We start from the raw sequence: 18,284 nt of genomic DNA on the forward strand, positions 1-18,284 counted from the left end.
AATCTTCAGAAACTTAAAATACCGCCATATTGCCCAGCCCTAGCTGAGTGGGTTACCTAGCGACGCATAAGACAGCTGTTTCACCTGGGCCTACTGTCGCTTTCCAGAGTGACTAGGCTGCACTAGAGCATTCCACTCCTGTGTTCGACCGCTACTCGTTATTTGTTTCACATTTTCATTATTGGATATAAAAGACTGTAAAACACCAGGAAATCAGCTCCAAGTGATTTTAATTTGGAAATCTTTTCCCAAGTATTCCCATGCATAATAGAGAGACATATTTGATCGTTTACCAATAATAATAATTGATTGGATTTATATAGCACTTTTCTACCAACTGAGGGGGGAAATGTGTAGCACCCACCTCAGTGATGTACGCCGACTATTTTTGTGCCAGAACGCTCACCACACATCAGCTATCAGGTGGAGAGGTGAGGAGTGATATATACCTATTAGGAATGAGGGGGATGAGTAGGTGGCCATGAACACCGGGGTGAAAACCCCTACTCTTGCAGTAAGCGCCATCTTTAATGACCACAGAGTCAGGACACCTGTTTTAACTTCCCATCCGAAAGATGGCACCCTGGGACAATGTTCCCAAATGTAATCAAGGTTTGAAATAATTATGTTTTAATAAATATCATATCTGTTGAGGCTTCTTGTGCTCAATTTGCAGTCAAAAAATATTTATTTTATAATGTTCCGGCCCCCTGACCATCCGCTCAAGCAAAAATTGGCCCGCGGCTGAATCTAGTTGATGATCCCTGCAGTAGATGGTAGAGTCATGAGTCCTAGTTTCAGTTCATGCCTAGTTTCATACAACAAATTATAGTGGACTCATAGAATGTGGTAGGATCTATCCTGTTTACTTAAGCCTATCTAGTTTCACTGCACAGTACTGCTCGACCTCCCCTGGCCTCGGCATGGAGCGTCTGTTGATGTTGGAAACGTCGCATGACATGTCACAGCACTGCACAGAGATTCTGCAAAAGCGAAGTGGATGGGCCCTCCCGAGTGGCGCAGCGGTTTAAGGCATTGCACCGCAGTGCTAGAGGCGTCACTACAGACCCATATTCAATCTCAGGCTGTGTTTCAGCCGGCCGCGACCGGGAGGCCCATGAGGTGGCGTACTATTGTCCCAGTTTCGTCCGGGTTAGGGGAGGGTTTGACCGGCCGGGATTTCCTTGTCCTATCGCGCTCTAGCGACTCCTGTGTCGGCCCGGGCGCATGCACGCTGATTTCAGTCACCAGTTTTATGGTGTTTCCTCCGATGCATTGGTGCGGCTGGCTTCCAGGTTAAGCGAGCAGTGTGTCAAGAAGCAGTGCGGCTTGACAGGTTTGTGTTTTTTGGTGGACGCATGGCTCTCAACCTTCGCCTCTCCCAAGTCCGTACGGGAGTTGCAGCGATGGGACAACATTGTAACTACCAATTGGAAATCACGAAATTGGGGAGAAAAGGGGTAATAAGTACAACAACAAAAAAATAATGAAGTGGAGAGGGAAATGGAAGCACAAGTGTCAATTGCGAAAAAATGATCTGGCAGAGTATGCAAACCTCTTCTGTCTAGCCACTGTGAGAGTGTATGTAAACAGAGGGAGACTGAGACAGTGAATCTGCTCTACAGGCTAATCTAGGGCAGCTAATTACGTTTTATCTCTGACCTTAGTCCTGCTACTTAGCCCCAGCAGACCCTATGGAGCCATTCATTACTTTTTAATCTGTGCTTGAGTTCTCCATGGGCCATCTGCCTTGTTCATGTATGAAACTAAGCGAGGTCCTGTACACAATCAAGAATGTTTGGTTCTTCAGCAGAAGGTCAGATAGGTATTTGCCTCCTGTGTGGGGTTATGACCAGAGCACAATTGGAAAAGCTAAGCGATATGGTAGGCTTACAGTGTTAGGCCAGTCTAGTGAAAGCAGTTTGTTATGTTCTGGTTTCACACGTTGCACACTGTAGTAAAATTAACTTTCCTATTGAAGACTAATGGCCCTGTTTCTCTGAGCCAGTGCTCCTGTGTTCTTGCTGGTGTTTAGGCTGTTTCATATGGCAGTGCCGTATAGATGAACTGTATAGGCTGTGCAGTGCACTGTAAGTGGCTTTGGATAAGGGCATCAGTTAAATTCATTTCAGGCTTCTAAGATACATCGATTAGAGAACCATGACTGAGAACTTGTGTGTGTTTGGTTTGTGTGTCGTATGTGTGTGAAACCAGAGAGCCATGGAGCCCTGTTTCTGTGTCCGCTAGAGGATGAGAGAAAGAGAGAGGGATATCCGACACAGGAAGAAAAAAGCAACATAAATAAGCAGTAGTGCTTGCTGGTAGAGTTCAGTTCCCTCCTTTCATCCGCCTTTGTTGATGTGTGTTTGTGTGCACTAGCACGTGCCTATGAGTGTGGGGGATTATTAGACATGTTGCAATGATACAAATTAACTTCAAAGGAAGGAGGGAGTCTGTCCTGTCACTCTTAATTAATGGGTTAAATGACAGCAGTGAGTGCAACTCCCCAAACCTGTTACTAATACAACATGACCAGATTTGTATCTGTTATTCGCTTAGTTTGTATAGAGGCTTAATCCTATGAGAGATGGAACATTTCCTGCTTTGAAAGCGAGATATACTCTGTCTGTCTGTCTGTCTGTCTGTCTGTCTGTCTGTCTGTCTGTCTGTCTGTCTGTCTGTCTGTCTGTCTGTCTCTGTCTGTCTGTCTCTGTCTGTCTCTGTCTGTCTCTGTCTGTCTGTCTGTCTCTGTCTGTCTCTGTCTGTCTGTCTCTGTCTGTCTGTCTGTCTGTCTGTCTGTCTGTCTGTCTGTCTGTCTGTCTGTCTGTCTGTCTGTCTGTCTGTCTGTCTGTCTGTCTGTCTGTCTGTGTACGGCCATTTTGTTCTAGAACATATTTGTTGTACTGAACGAGAAAGCTTCAGGCACTCTTAGAGGCAGATTGTTACTCAAGTTTGACCCGCATTCTCTTCTGCTCTTCATACATTTAGGAAAGACTTCTCACCTCTTCGGTTGCTGAGATATACTTAGGATTGAATGATCCTGATGATAGCTTTAGGGAAAGGAAAGGGGGGATACCTAGTCAGTTGTACGACTGAATGCATTCAACTGAAATGTGTCTTCCGCATTAAATTTGTTTAACCTTTATTTAACTAGGCAAGTCAGTTAAGAACAAATTCTTATTTTCAATGACTGCTTAGGAACAGTGGGTTAACTGCCTGTTCAGGGGCAGAACAACAGATTTGTACCTTGTCAGCTCGTGGGTTTGAACTAGCAAACTTCCGGTTACTAGTCCCACGCTCTAACCACTAGGCTCCCCTGCGACCCTGCCTGCCGTATTTAACCCAACCGCTCTGAATCAGAGAGGTGCGGGGGCTGCCATAATCGACATCCATATTTTTGGTTCTTCTTCTAACATTGTATTGGTTAGGTTCCAAGCCCTGAGGGGATGGACCTTTCCTGCTGTAGTGTTCTTTGCCATAAGCATATGGTCTTTACATTTCAAGGTTTTGTTTGACGCCAAGGTGAGACCTGTGCTGTGAACCACACCGGCTGCAGTGGCTGTGTCTCTAGTGTTCTGAAGCCATTATCTCCAGTCGCTTCTCAGCTGTGTTGCTCATGGTTTTGGTAAAAACCACAGTGGTAGTTTACCGACTGGACTGACTGAGGAGAGTTCATTCAGTCATGATTCATGCTGTAGAATTCACTAGCAGGCAGGTGAGCAGACTGTCTGAGACTCCCAGAGAATAGAGCATGTTCGGTCGTTGCTGCAAACTAATCTGCCCCCAACCAACACAACAGGATTTGCCAAAAGTTCAGTAAACGCTCTGGATTAACAGCAAAGCAAGTTTTACGTGAAAATGTACTGAAATGTAACTGCTGTAGAGCTACAAATTATTGAAGAGGATTGATACTGGCAGAAGAACTACAGTTTACCAGCTCAGTGTCTGACCTCTGCACGACAAAGCAAAAGATCTGTCCGAATGTAGCTAGTAGCAAATGAATAAAGTAGCCTAATGTTGGTTCTATTGGGATAATATGTTTTGGACGCTGTCTTATTCACACTCTGTTTTTTAACCAAGCTGGATTTCCTTGTCAACCAGTCCAGGAAACACTGCACAGCAGTGTATGACATGTGACAGTGTGGCATGTCACGTGCTCTTCAGGACAGTAAGACGCTGGCTACGGTCACAACTTCCAGTTTGATGGGTGCTAGCTAGGCTATATATCAGACATTTATGAACAGAGACATTCCAACTATCCACATATGTACAAGGGACATAGATTTTGTAACACTTCCTATACCATCATATTTAGATTCTACTCTATGGACATATCCAGCCTGAAAAACTGTCATCACAGGCACAGAGAGGAAGTCTGAAGGGAGGTTATGGGGGGGGTGGCATTGTGTAAGGACGGGATGTTGAAACCCTGACCCATCCTCAACCCATAGCACAGCCTCCTATTGTTTTGCCGCTCACCAGTCATGTGATCCGATGCAAAGATAGACACAAACCGCCCCCAGGCACTGTCCAGCCTTACTCAGACAGAAGTGGTTCACATTTGTCTACAATGGTAGAGATTGCCATGTAGCCTATTAGAATGACTTTTATATAGGTTAGCAATCATGCTAACCTATGCTACAGGCTTTTATTGGACTGAATATATAACTTGTAGGTTGCCATACAGACCTAGTATTTCAGGGATGGCCTCACCCAGTGATGCACAGGAAACTAAGTGTGCCTCCAGGTTGCCATTACATGACTGGGTCATGACAACTTTCCTCTTTAGGAGGTGTAGCCTTGACCCTGAAATTCTCTCTCTGTTTACCAGCTCTGTACTTCCTTTATTTTATTTATTTATTTAACCAGGAAAGTCAGTTAAGAACAAATTCTTATTTACAATGATGGCCTAGGAACAGTGGGTTGAGCATTGTTCAGGGGCAGAATGACAGATTTTTACCTTGTCAGCTCGGGGATTCGATCTAGCAATCTTTCGGTCACTGGCCCAACGCTATAACCACTTGGCTACCCGCCACCCCTTTAGAAGAAAATGGTGGAGTGAGAGAATGGCAAACTTGTTGGGTGTACTGGTGTTATCATATCACACCTGTTGTTGTAGTTATAGTTGCGTGCTATGACATAACCTGTATCTCTTTCTCTCTAGTTGACTATGACTAATTATGGTTTGATCCAGCAGGACCTTCAATTTATTTCAGCTGGTTGAATGTTATTTTGTGGAACATTTGCAATTCTATGCATTCCCTATTGTTTACACTCAAACCGATCCAATCTCTCACACTTGATTATTCTGGCTTTCACCCTCCAGGGTTCTCATGGCCCACACAGAACATTGTTGTTGCAATAAACAAGTAAAAATCACATGCATATAGTCACTTGTTTTTTCATGTTCATGTTTTTATTGTTGTGGTGACCTGTCTGTGACCCTGCTCTGTTGAACTGCTGCAACACACATTCATGTCTCTCTAGTCTTGCCCCCCAGTCTTTCTATGTATGTATCAGCGACTTCATCTCGTACCCAGCCCTCTGCCCTCAGACTTCATCCCACTATCTGAATACATTGACGTGGCAATTGGATGGAGAGAGAGAATCGATGGGCTCTCCTTGAAAGGGTCAAATGGAAAAGGGAGGGAAGAGAAGAGAACCCAGATTGTGAGGTTGGCTGAAAATGAGAGAAAGATAGCAACACTAGACACAAGGGGATCGGGGTCGGGTGTGGAAAGGAGAGGGAGACTAATTGATTTGTTTTGGGGGAGAGGGGAGATGAAGGGGAGGGGGCTAACTGAGGGCTTGTCACACCCAGTGAGATGGGGATGCAGGCGGGACATAGGGGCTCGGTCGGAGGCGATGCCCAATAGGAGTTCTCCTTTTTCCTGTGGGAGCGAACGAGCGAGGGACACGACATGGGAACAGGTGGATGAGAGGAGTGATAAACCGGACTGCGGCAGGGCGGGGGAGGGTGGGATGGGGAGGGGATGAAAGGGCTCTGCCAAGAGTAGTCTGATGCAGCACCAAATGCTCTGTTTCACCTGATGTGCTGATCTGGGTTTAAGGCTGATGCTCTTGCATATGCATTGCACATTTATGATAGTATACTGTGTGTGTGTGTGTGTGTGTGTGTGTGTGTGTGTGTGTGTGTGTGTGTGTGTGTGTGTGTGTGTGTGTGTGTGTGTGTGTGTGTGTGTGTGTGTGCGTGTGCGTGTGCGTGTGCGCGTGTGTGCGCGCGTGTGTGTTGGTGTCTCTGCGCATGTGTTTTAAAGAAAGACTGTCTCAGTCAGGCAGCGGGATCTTTCCTGGGAGTTAGGGTGCACTATTCTGTCTGAAGGTTATACAGTATGCCTTCCCTGTGCTAGCCTACACATGGCTGTGGTCTGAAGCTGGGAACTGGTTGTGCTTAGGGCTACTGATGAGATTGTGGGCCTCACCCCGCCTGCATCTGTCTTTTCAATCCTACCGTCTATCTCTCTGGGTGCATTCGAATAGGCATTTGAGGCTGGAAGTCTTTGACAGGTTGCAAGGAAAACCGCTTTCAAATGTATTGAACAAGGGAAGGACGATCTATCAGTCCTTACCTACCTTCTTTAGCCAAGGGTGTAGAGGCTGCGTTGTTGATTAATGTCGTCATAACTCCGCCTAAGTATAATGACGTGGTTTGGGGCGTTCTCTGAAGCGTTGGCTTAACATGATTTAAATACCACAAAATCATCATTATCTTCATTGTAGTGAGTTCCTCAGTAAATATGGATAAATAAATCCTTAAAATGTTACTTCATACATGCTTTAGTGAGATCGGAGTGGTGAGGATGGTTAGATTCATTCAAACGCTATCCCCTTTCCTCAGCGACTTTTCCTCCCCTCTTTACCTTGAACACTGTGATCTTTTCAAATAAGGTCAAGGTAAAGTCACCAGGAAAGGAAAAAAGCCCACCATCTCTCCTGCCCTTTTCCATAAGGGGCCCCACATTTCCCTTCCCTCACCACACCTCGCCTAAATTATTCAGTTGATTAAAAATAGTTTTACCTCGTCACTCCACTTCTCCCTTCTCTCCTCCCTCTCTTTTTCTTCATGCTCCTGCATTGGCACTGTATCATAAGGTCATTATTGATACTACGTTGGAAAGTGTAATTTCTCTCAAATGACTCTGTTACTTCAGGAACACCATGCTGTGACTCTTATCCAAACTATTCTCTAAACGTCGTTAGGGATTTGAAATGATTCAACCAAATGTTGTCATAGATTGTGTTATCCAAACTCTCCGTTTATGCTTTGTTGACTTGGAACATGCTGCGATGGGTAACCCATCGAGCCAAGGCACCGTGTAGGAGGAATGTTGAGCCGCTATGTCGCGTTGGCGTGCAAACACAGCTAGCTGTACGCTACAGTGTGGTGTCGGGCATTCCAGAGCAGATCGATTAGGAGATGCTGAGTTGCACCATGCCACCCGTCTTTATTTTATGACCTCAGAGGAGCATGCATGTGAAGAATGCCAGCAATGTGGGGTGGACTGAGATTAGCTGCCTTCCTTGGCTTCCATAGGCCTCATTAGCCACTGCTAACCGTGTTAATGTGTTAACCTGTTAGCTAGCTTGGCACTGCTCAGTATTTACTGTCAGCCCAATAGCTTACTCTAATAGCATTAACAGGTTTTTCACAACAGACCTTGATGAATTACTCATGGCCACTCAACACTCGACATTAACAATTCCATTCCACAAAGCCCTCTATAAATGTTGGCTTTGGGGGTTCTAGTTCACCAGAATTTCTTAGCTGATGTCTGCTTAAATCGCTTGTATGTGTTCTCGAATCATCTATTGGCAGAGAATTTGATTTCACACCATTGATGTCAAGATGCGATGCAGCTAGATGATTTTGAATTTTGTTTATGACCCCTTTCTCTTTTCCCAGCATACCTCTCTCTCGACGAGCCGCTCGGAGAAGAGCACTGGTTGGTCGAGCAGATCACTCGGAGCACGATGCCGGAACTCTATCGCCTCGTGTTCGGACGAGCAGCCGCACATCGGCAACTACCGTCTGCTCAAGACCATCGGCAAGGGCAACTTCGCCAAGGTCAAACTGGCCAGGCATATCTTGACGGGCAAAGAGGTGAGACTGGACTGGGCTGGAGGTGTGGATGGGCTAGACTGAGGGGGAGGCTGGACTGGGCTGGTGGTGTGGATGGGCTAGACTGAGGGGGAGGCTGGACTGGGCTGGTGGTGTGGATGGGCTAGACTGGGGGTGAGACTGGACTGGGCTAGACTGAGGGGGGGGCTGGACTGGGCTGGTGGTGTGGATGGGCTAGACTGGGGGTGAGACTGGACTGGGATAGACTGAGGGGGAGGTTGGACTGGGATGGAGGTGTGGATGGGCCAGACTGAGGGGGAGGCTGGACTGGGCTGGTGGTGTGGATGGGCTAGACTGAGGGGTGAGGCTGGACTGGGCTGGTGGTGTGGATGGGCTAGACTGAGTGGTGAGACTGGACTGGGCTAGTGGTGTGGATGGGCTAGACTGAGGGGTGAGGCTGGACTGGGCTGGTGGTGTGGATGGGCTAGACTGAGGGGTGAGGCTGGACTGGGCTGGGTGGCTGGTGGTGTGGATAGGAAAGACTGAGGGGTGAGGCTGGACTGGGCTGGACTGGGCTGGGATGGTGGTGTGGATGGGCTAGACTGAGGGGTGAGGCTGGGCTGGGTGGCTGGTGGTGTGGATGGGCTAGACTGAGGGGTGAGGCTGGACTGGGCTGGTGGTGTGGATGGGCTAGACTGAGGGGTGAAACTGGACTGGGCTGGTGGTGTGGATGGGCTAGACTGAGGGGTGGGACTGGGCTGGGTGGCTGATGGTGTGGATGGGCTAGACTGAGGGGTGAGGCTGGACTGGGCTGGGTGGCTGGTGGTGTGGATGGGCTAGACTGAGGGGTGAGGCTGGGCTGGGTGGCTGGTGGTGTGGATGGGCTAGACTGAGGGGTGAGGCTGGACTGGGCTGGTGGTGTGGATGGGCTAGACTGAGGGGTGAGACTGGGCTGGTGGTGTGGATGGGCTAGACTGAGGGGTGAGACTGGACTGGGTTGGTGGTGTGGATGGGCTAGACTGAGGGGTGAGGCTGGACTGGGCTGGTGGTGTGGATGGGCTAGACTGAGGGGTGGGACTGGGCTGGGTGGCTGATGGTGTGGATGGGCTAGACTGAGGGGTGAGGCTGGACTGGGGTGGGTGGCTGGTGGTGTGGATGGGCTAGACTGAGGGGTGAGGCTGGACTGGGCTGGGTGGCTGGTGGTGTGGATGGGCTAGACTGAGGGGTGAGGCTGGACTGGGCTGGTGGTGTGGATGGGCTAGACTGAGGGGTGAGGCTGGACTGGGCTGGGTGGCTGGTGGTGTGGATGGGCTAGACTGAGGGGGGGGACTGGGCTGGAGGTGTGGATGGGCTAGACTGAGGGGGAGGCTGGACTGGGCTGGTGGTGTAGATGGGCTAGACTGAGGGGTGAGGCTGGGCTGGGTGGCTGGTGGTGTGGATGGGCTAGACTGAGGGGTGAGGCTGGACTGGGCTGGTGGTGTGGATGGGCTAGACTGAGGGGTGAGGCTGGACTGGGCTGGTGGTGTGGATGGGCTAGACTGAGGGGTGAGGCTGGACTGGGCTGGTGGTGTGGATGGGCTAGACTGAGGGGTGAGGCTGGACTGGGCTGGTGGTGTGGATGGGCTAGACTGAGGGGTGAAACTGGACTGGGCTGGTGGTGTGGATGGGCTAGACTGAGGGGTGGGACTGGGCTGGGTGGCTGATGGTGTGGATGGGCTAGACTGAGGGGTGAGGCTGGACTGGGCTGGGTGGCTGGTGGTGTGGATGGGCTAGACTGAGGGGTGAGGCTGGACTGGGCTGGGTGGCTGGTGGTGTGGATGGGCTAGACTGAGGGGTGAGGCTGGACTGGGCTGGTGGTGTAGATGGGCCAGACTGAGGGGTGAGGCTGGACTGGGCTGGGGGCTGGTGGTGGATGGGCTAGACTGAGGTGTGAGGCTGGACTGGGCTGGTGGTGTGGATGGGCTGTACTGAGGGGGAAGACTGGACTGGGCTGGAGGTGTGGATGGGCTAGACTGAGGGGGAGGCTGGACTGGGCTGGTGGTGTAGATGGGCTAGACTGAGGGGTGAGGCTGGGCTGGGTGGCTGGTGGTGTGGATGGGCTAGACTGAGGGGTGAGGCTGGACTGGGCTGGTGGTGTGGATGGGCTAGACTGAGGGGTGAGGCTGGACTGGGCTGGTGGTGTGGATGGGCTAGACTGAGGGGTGAAACTGGACTGGGCTGGTGGTGTGGATGGGCTAGACTGAGGGGTGGGACTGGGCTGGGTGGCTGATGGTGTGGATGGGCTAGACTGAGGGGTGAGGCTGGACTGGGCTGGGTGGCTGGTGGTGTGGATGGGCTAGACTGAGGGGTGAGGCTGGGCTGGGTGGCTGGTGGTGTGGATGGGCTAGACTGAGGGGTGAGGCTGGACTGGGCTGGTGGTGTGGATGGGCTAGACTGAGGGGTGAGGCTGGACTGGGCTGGGTGGCTGGTGGTGTGGATGGGCTAGACTGAGGGGTGAGGCTGGGCTGGGTGGCTGGTGGTATGGATGGGCTAGACTGAGGGGTGAGGCTGGACTGGGCTGGTGGTGTGGATGGGCTAGACTGAGGGGGGAGGCTGGACTGGGCTGGTGGTGTGGATGTGCTAGACTGAGGGGGAGGCTGGACTGGGCTGGTGGTGTGGATGTGCTAGACTGAGGGGTGAGACTGGACTGGTGGTGTGGATGGGCTAGACTGAGGGGTGAGGCTGGACTAGGCTGGTGGTGTGGATGGGCTAGACTGAGTGGTGAGACTGGACTGGGCTGGTGGTGTGGATGGGCTAGACTGAGGGGTGGTACTGGGCTGGGTGGCTGATGGTGTGGATGGGCTAGACTGAGGGGTGAGGCTGGACTGGGCTGGGTGGCTGGTGGTGTGGATGGGCTAGACTGAGGGGTGAGGCTGGGCTGGGTGGCTGGTGGTGTGGATGGGCCAGACTGAGGGGTGAGGCTGGACTGGGCTGGTGGTGTGGATGGGCTAGACTGAGGGGTGAGGCTGGACTGGGCTGGGTGGCTGGTGGTGTGGATGGGCTAGACTGAGGGGTGAGGCTGGGCTGGGTGGCTGGTGGTATGGATGGGCTAGACTGAGGGGTGAGGCTGGACTGGGCTGGTGGTGTGGATGGGCTAGACTGAGGGGGAGGCTGGACTGGGCTGGTGGTGTGGATGTGCTAGACTGAGGGGAGGCTGGACTGGGCTGGTGGTGTGGATGTGCTAGACCGAGGGGTGAGACTGGACTGGGCTGGTGGGTGGATGGGCTAGACTGAGGGGTGAGGCTGGACTAGGCTGGTGGTGTGGATGGGCTAGACTGAGTGGTGAGACTGGACTGGGCTGGTGGTGTGGATGGGCTAGACTGAGGGGTGGGACTGGGCTGGGTGGCTGATGGTGTGGATGGGCTAGACTGAGGGGTGAGGCTGGACTGGGCTGGGTGGCTGGGCTAGACTGAGGGGTGAGGCTGGACTGGGCTGGTGGTGTGGATGGGCTAGACTGAGGGGTGAGGCTGGACTGGGCTGGGTGGCTGGTGGTGTGGATGGGCTAGACTGAGGTGTGAGGCTGGACTGGGCTGGTGGTGTGGATGGGCTGTACTGAGGGGGAAGACTGGACTGGGCTGGAGGTGTGGATGGGCTAGACTGAGGGGGAGGCTGGACTGGGCTGGTGGTGTAGATGGGCTAGACTGAGGGGTGAGGCTGGGCTGGGTGGCTGGTGGTGTGGATGGGCTAGACTGAGGGGTGAGTCTGGACTGGGCTGGTGGTGTGGATGGGCTAGACTGAGGGGTGATGCTGGACTGGGCTGGTGGTGTGGATGGGCTAGACTGAGGGGTGAAACTGGACTGGGCTGGTGGTGTGGATGGGCTAGACTGAGGGGTGGGACTGGGCTGGGTGGCTGGTGGTGTGGATGGGCTAGACTGAGGGGTGAGGCTGGGCTGGGTGGCTGGTGGTGTGGATGGGCTAGACTGAGGGGTGAGGCTGGACTGGGCTGGTGGTGTGGATGGGCTAGACTGAGGGGTGAGGCTGGACTGGGCTGGGTGGCTGGTGGTGTGGATGGGCTAGACTGAGGGGTGAGGCTGGGCTGGGTGGCTGGTGGTATGGATGGGCTAGACTGAGGGGGAGGCTGGACTGGGCTGGTGGTGTGGATGTGCTAGACCGAGGGGTGAGACTGGACTGGGCTGGTGGTGTGGATGGGCTAGACTGAGGGGTGAGGCTGGACTGGGCTGGTGGTGTGGATGGGCTAGACTGAGTGGTGAGACTGGACTGGGCTGGTGGTGTGGATGGGCTAGACTGAGGGGTGAGGCTGGGCTGGGTGGCTGGTGGTGTGGATGGGCTAGACTGAGGGGTGAGGCTGGACTGGGCTGGTGGTGTGGATGGGCTAGACTGAGGGGTGAGGCTGGACTGGGCTGGGTGGCTGGTGGTGTGGATGGGCTAGACTGAGGGGTGAGGCTGGGCTGGGTGGCTGGTGGTATGGATGGGCTAGACTGAGGGGAGGCTGGACTGGGCTGGTGGTGTGGATGTGCTAGACCGAGGGGTGAGACTGGACTGGGCTGGTGGTGTGGATGGGCTAGACTGAGGGGTGAGGCTGGACTAGGCTGGTGGTGTGGATGGGCTAGACTGAGTGGTGAGACTGGACTGGGCTGGTGGTGTGGATGGGCTAGACTGAGGGGTGAGGCTGGACTGGGCTGGGTGGCTGGTGGTGTGGATGGGCTAGACTGAGGGGTGAGGCTGCGCTGGGTGGCTGGTGGTATGGATGGGCTAGACTGAGGGGTGAGGCTGGGCTGGGTGGCTGGTGGTATGGATGGGCTAGACTGAGGGGTGAGGCTGGACTGGGCTGGTGGTGTGGATGGGCTAGACTGAGGGTGAGGCTGGACTGGGCTGGTGGTGTGGATGGGCTAGACTGAGGGGTGAGGCTGGGCTGGGTGGCTGGTGGTGTGGATGGGCTAGACTGAGGGGTGAGGGTGGACTGGGCTGGGTGGCATGGATGGGCTAGACTGAGGGGTGACGCTGGACTGGGCTGGTGGTGTGGATGTGCTAGACTGAGGGGTGAGGCTGGACTGGGCTGGTGGTGTGGATGGGCTAGACTGAGGGGTGAGGCTGGACTGGGCTGGGTGGCTGGTGGTATGGATGGGCTAGACTGAGGGGTGACGCTGGACTGGGCTGGTGGTGTGGATGTGCTAGACTGAGCGGTGAGGCTGGACTGGGCTGGTGGTGTGGATGGGCTAGACTGAGGGTGAGGCTGGACTGGGCTGGGTGGCTGGTGGTGTGGATGGGCTAGACTGAGGGGTGAGGCTGGACTGGGCTGGTGGTGTGGATGGGCTATACTGAGGGGGAAGACTGGACTGGGCTGGAGGTGTGGATGGGCTAGATTGAGGGGTGAGGCTGGACTGGGCTGGTGGTGTGGATGGGCTAGACTGAGGGGTGGGACTGGGCTGGGTGGCTGATGGTGTGGATGGGCTAGACTGAGGGGTGAGGCTGGACTGGGGTGGGTGGCTGGTGGTGTGGATGGGCTGGACTGAGGGGTGAGGCTGGACTGGGCTGGGTGGCTGGTGGTGTGGATGGGCTAGACTGAGGGGTGAGGCTGGACTGGGCTGGGTGGCTGGTGGTGTGGATGGGCTAGACTGAGGGGTGGGGCTGGGCTGGGTGGCTGGTGGTGTGGATGGGCTAGACTGAGGGGTGAGGCTGGACTGGGCTGGTGGTGTGGATGGGCTAGACTGAGGGGTGAGGCTGGACTGGGCTGGTGGTGTGGATGGGCTAGACTGAGGGGTGAGGCTGGACTGGGCTGGTGGTGTGGATGGGCTAGACTGAGGGGAGGCTGGACTGGGCTGGTGGTGTGGATGGGCTAGACTGAGGGGTGAGGCTGGACTGGGCTGGGTGGCTGGTGGTGTGGATGGGCTAGACTGAGGGGTGAGGCTGGGCTGGGTGGCTGGTGGTGTGGATGGGCTAGACTGAGGGGTGAGGCTGGACTGGGCTGGTGGTGTGGATGGGCTAGACTGAGGGGTGAGACTGGGCTGGTGGTGTGGATGGGCTAGACTGAGGGGTGAGACTGGACTGGGTTGGTGGTGTGGATGGGCTAGACTGAGGGGTGGGACTGGGCTGGGTGGCTGGTGGTATGGATGGGCTAGACTGAGGGGTGAGGCTGGGCTGGGTGGCTGGTGGTGTGGATGGGCTAGACTGAGGGGTGAGGCTGGACTGGGCTGGTGGTGTGGATGGGCTAGACTGAGGGGTGGGACTGGGCTGGGTGGCTGGTGGTGTGGATGGGCTAGACTGAGGGGTGAGGCTGGGCTGGGTGGCTGGTGGTGTGGATGGGCTAGACTGAGGGTGAGGCTGGGCTGGTGGTGTGGGGCTAGACTGAGGGGTGAGACTGGACTGGGTTGGTGGTGTGGATGGGCTAGACTGAGGGGTGGGACTGGGCTGGGTGGCTGGTGGTATGGATGGGCCAGACTGAGGGGTGAGGCTGGGCTGGGTGGCTGGTGGTGTGGATGGGCTAGACTGAGGGGTGAGGCTGGACTGGGCTGGTGGTGTGGATGGGCTAGACTGAGGGGTGGGGCTGGACTGGGCTGGGTGGCTGGTGGTGTGGATGGGCTAGACTGAGGGGTGAGGCTGGGCTGGGTGGCTGGTGGTGTGGATGGGCTAGACTGAGGGGTGAGGCTGGACTGGGCTGGTGGTGTGGATGGGCTAGACTGAGGGGTGAGGCTGGACTGGGCTGGGTGGCTGGTGGTGTGGATGGGCTAGACTGAGGGGTGAGGCTGGGCTGGGTGGCTGGTGGTATGGATGGGCTAGACTGAGGGGGAGGCTGGACTGGGCTGGTGGTGTGGATGTGCTAGACCGAGGGGTGAGACTGGACTGGGCTGGTGGTGTGGATGGGCTAGACTGAGGGGTGAGGCTGGACTAGGCTGGTGGTGTGGATGGGCTAGACTGAGTGGTGAGACTGGACTGGGCTGGTGGTGTGGATGGGCTAGACTGAGGGGTGAGGCTGGGCTGGGTGGCTGGTGGTGTGGATGGGCTAGACTGAGGGGTGAGGCTGGACTGGGCTGGTGGTGTGGATGGGCTAGACTGAGGGGTGAGGCTGGACTGGGCTGGGTGGCTGGTGGTGTGGATGGGCTAGACTGAGGGGTGAGGCTGGGCTGGGTGGCTGGTGGTATGGATGGGCTAGACTGAGGGGGAGGCTGGACTGGGCTGGTGGTGTGGATGTGCTAGACCGAGGGGTGAGACTGGACTGGGCTGGTGGTGTGGATGGGCTAGACTGAGGGGTGAGGCTGGACTAGGCTGGTGGTGTGGATGGGCTAGACTGAGTGGTGAGACTGGACTGGGCTGGTGGTGTGGATGGGCTAGACTGAGGGGTGAGGCTGGACTGGGCTGGTGGTGTAGATGGGCTAGATTGAGGGTGAGGCTGGACTGGGCTGGTGGTGTGGATGGGCTAGACTGAGGGGTGGGACTGGGCTGGGTGGCTGATGGTGTGGATGGGCTAGACTGAGGGGTGAGGCTGGACTGGGCTGGGTGGCTGGTGGTGTGGATGGGCTAGACTGAGGGGTGAGGCTGGGCTGGGTGGCTGGTGGTGTGGATGGGCTAGACTGAGGGGTGAGGCTGGACTGGGCTGGTGGTGTGGATGGGCTAGACTGAGGGTGAGGCTGGACTGGGCTGGGTGGCTGGTGGTGTGGATGGGCTAGACTGAGGGGTGAGGGTGGACTGGGCTGGGTGGCATGGATGGGCTAGACTGAGGGGTGACGCTGGACTGGGCTGGTGGTGTGGATGTGCTAGACTGAGGGGTGAGGCTGGACTGGGCTGGTGGTGTGGATGGGCTAGACTGAGGGGTGAGGCTGGACTGGGCTGGGTGGCTGGTGGTATGGATGGGCTAGACTGAGGGGTGACGCTGGACTGGGCTGGTGGTGTGGATGTGCTAGACTGAGCGGTGAGGCTGGACTGGGCTGGTGGTGTGGATGGGCTAGACTGAGGGGTGAGGCTGGACTGGGCTGGGTGGCTGGTGGTGTGGATGGGCTAGACTGAGGGTGAGGCTGGACTGGGCTGGTGGTGTGGATGGGCTATACTGAGGGGGAAGACTGGACTGGGCTGGAGTGTGGATGGGCTAGACTGAGGGGGAGGCTGGACTGGGCTGGTGGTGTAGATGGGCCAGATTGAGGGGTGAGGCTGGACTGGGCTGGTGGTGTGGATGGGCTAGACTGAGGGGTGGGACTGGGCTGGGTGGCTGATGGTGTGGATGGGCTAGACTGAGGGGTGAGGCTGGACTGGGGTGGGTGGCTGGTGGTGTGGATGGGCTAGACTGAGGGGTGAGGCTGGACTGGGCTGGGTGGCTGGTGGTGTGGATGGGCTAGACTGAGGGGTGAGGCTGGACTGGGCTGGGTGGCTGGTGGTGTGGATGGGCTAGACTGAGGGGTGAGGCTGGGCTGGGTGGCTGGTGGTGTGGATGGGCTAGACTGAGGGGTGAGGCTGGACTGGGCTGGTGGTGTGGATGGGCTAGACTGAGGGGTGAGGCTGGACTGGGCTGGTGGTGTGGATGGGCTAGACTGAGGGGTGAGGCTGGACTGGGCTGGTGGTGTGGATGGGCTAGACTGAGGGGTGAGGCTGGACTGGGCTGGGTGGCTGGTGGTGTGGATGGGCTAGACTGAGGGGTGAGGCTGGGCTGGGTGGCTGGTGGTGTGGATGGGCTAGACTGAGGGGTGAGGGGGGGCTGGGCTGGTGGTGTGGATGGGCTCGACTGAGGGGTGAGACTGGGCTGGTGGTGTGGATGGGCTAGACTGAGGGGTGAGACTGGACTGGGTTGGTGGTGTGAATGGGCTAGACTGAGGGGTGAGGCTGGACTGGGCTGGTGGTGTGGATGGGCTAGACTGAGGGGTGGGACTGGGCTGGGTGGCTGATGGTGTGGATGGGCTAGACTGAGGGGTGAGGCTGGACTGGGGTGGGTGGCTGGTGGTGTGGATGGGCTAGACTGAGGGGTGAGGCTGGGCTGGGTGGCTGGTGGTGTGGATGGGCTAGACCGAGGGGTGAGGCTGGACTGGGCTGGTGGTGTGGATGGGCTAGACTGAGGGGTGAGGCTGGACTGGGCTGGGTGGCTGGTGGTGTGGATGGGCTAGACTGAGGGGTGAGGCTGGACTGGGCTGGTGGTGTGGATGGGCTATACTGAGGGGGAAGACTGGACTGGGCTGGAGGTGTGGATGGGCTAGACTGAGGGGGAGGCTGGACTGGGCTGGTGGTGTAGATGGGCTAGACTGAGGGGTGAGGCTGGGCTGGGTGGCTGGTGGTGTGGATGGGCTAGACTGAGGGGTGAGGCTGGACTGGGCTGGTGGTGTGGATGGGCTAGACTGAGGGGTGAGGCTGGACTGGGCTGGTGGTGTGGATGGGCTAGACTGAGGGGTGAAACTGGACTGGGCTGGTGGTGTGGATGGGCTAGACTGAGGGGTGGGACTGGGCTGGGTGGCTGATGGTGTGGATGGGCTAGACTGAGGGGTGAGGCTGGACTGGGCTGGGTGGCTGGTGGTGTGGATGGGCTAGACTGAGGGGTGAGGCTGGACTGGGCTGGGTGGCTGGTGGTGTGGATGGGCTAGACTGAGGGTGAGGCTGGACTGGGCTGGTGGTGTAGATGGGCTAGACTGAGGGGTGAGGCTGGACTGGGCTGGGTGGCTGGTGGTGTGGATGGGCTAGACTGAGGGGTGAGGCTGGACTGGGCTGGTGGTGTGGATGGGCTGTACTGAGGGGGAAGACTGGACTGGGCTGGAGGTGTGGATGGGCTAGACTGAGGGGGAGGCTGGACTGGGCTGGTGGTGTAGATGGGCTAGACTGAGGGGTGAGGCTGGGCTGGGGGGCTGGTGGTGTGGATGGGCTAGACTGAGGGGTGAGGCTGGACTGGGCTGGTGGTGTGGATGGGCTAGACTGAGGGGTGAGGCTGGACTGGGCTGGGCTGGTGGTGTGGATGGGCTAGACTGAGGGGTGGGACTGGACTGGGCTGGTGGTGTGGATGGGCTAGACTGAGGGGTGGGACTGGGCTGGGTGGCTGATGGTGTGGATGGGCTAGACTGAGGGGTGAGGCTGGACTGGGCTGGGTGGCTGGTGGTGTGGATGGGCTAGACTGAGGGGTGAGGCTGGGCTGGGTGGCTGGTGGTGTGGATGGGCTAGACCGAGGGGTGAGGCTGGACTGGGCTGGTGGTGTGGATGGGCTAGACTGAGGGGTGAGGCTGGACTGGGCTGGGTGGCT

At 56.1% G+C, this 18,284-nt stretch overlaps 1 protein-coding gene across 3 annotated transcripts in view; it reads left to right on the plus strand.

Annotated features, from left to right (window-relative positions):
• The window catches only part of LOC118384130 (MAP/microtubule affinity-regulating kinase 4-like), a 68,041-nt gene that overhangs the window by 8,390 nt on the left and 41,367 nt on the right, over nucleotides 1–18,284 (plus strand). For all 3 annotated transcript variants that reach the window (XM_035770471.2, XM_035770478.2, XM_035770464.2), the window contains exon 2: nucleotides 7,925–8,122. In XM_035770471.2, coding sequence (XP_035626364.1) covers nucleotides 7,925–8,122 — 198 coding nt within the window. The remainder of the gene's footprint in view (nucleotides 1–7,924; nucleotides 8,123–18,284) is intronic.

Source organism: Oncorhynchus keta, chromosome 1 (assembly GCF_023373465.1).
Source record: "Oncorhynchus keta strain PuntledgeMale-10-30-2019 chromosome 1, Oket_V2, whole genome shotgun sequence".
In the NCBI taxonomy this organism is placed as follows: domain Eukaryota; kingdom Metazoa; phylum Chordata; class Actinopteri; order Salmoniformes; family Salmonidae; genus Oncorhynchus; species Oncorhynchus keta.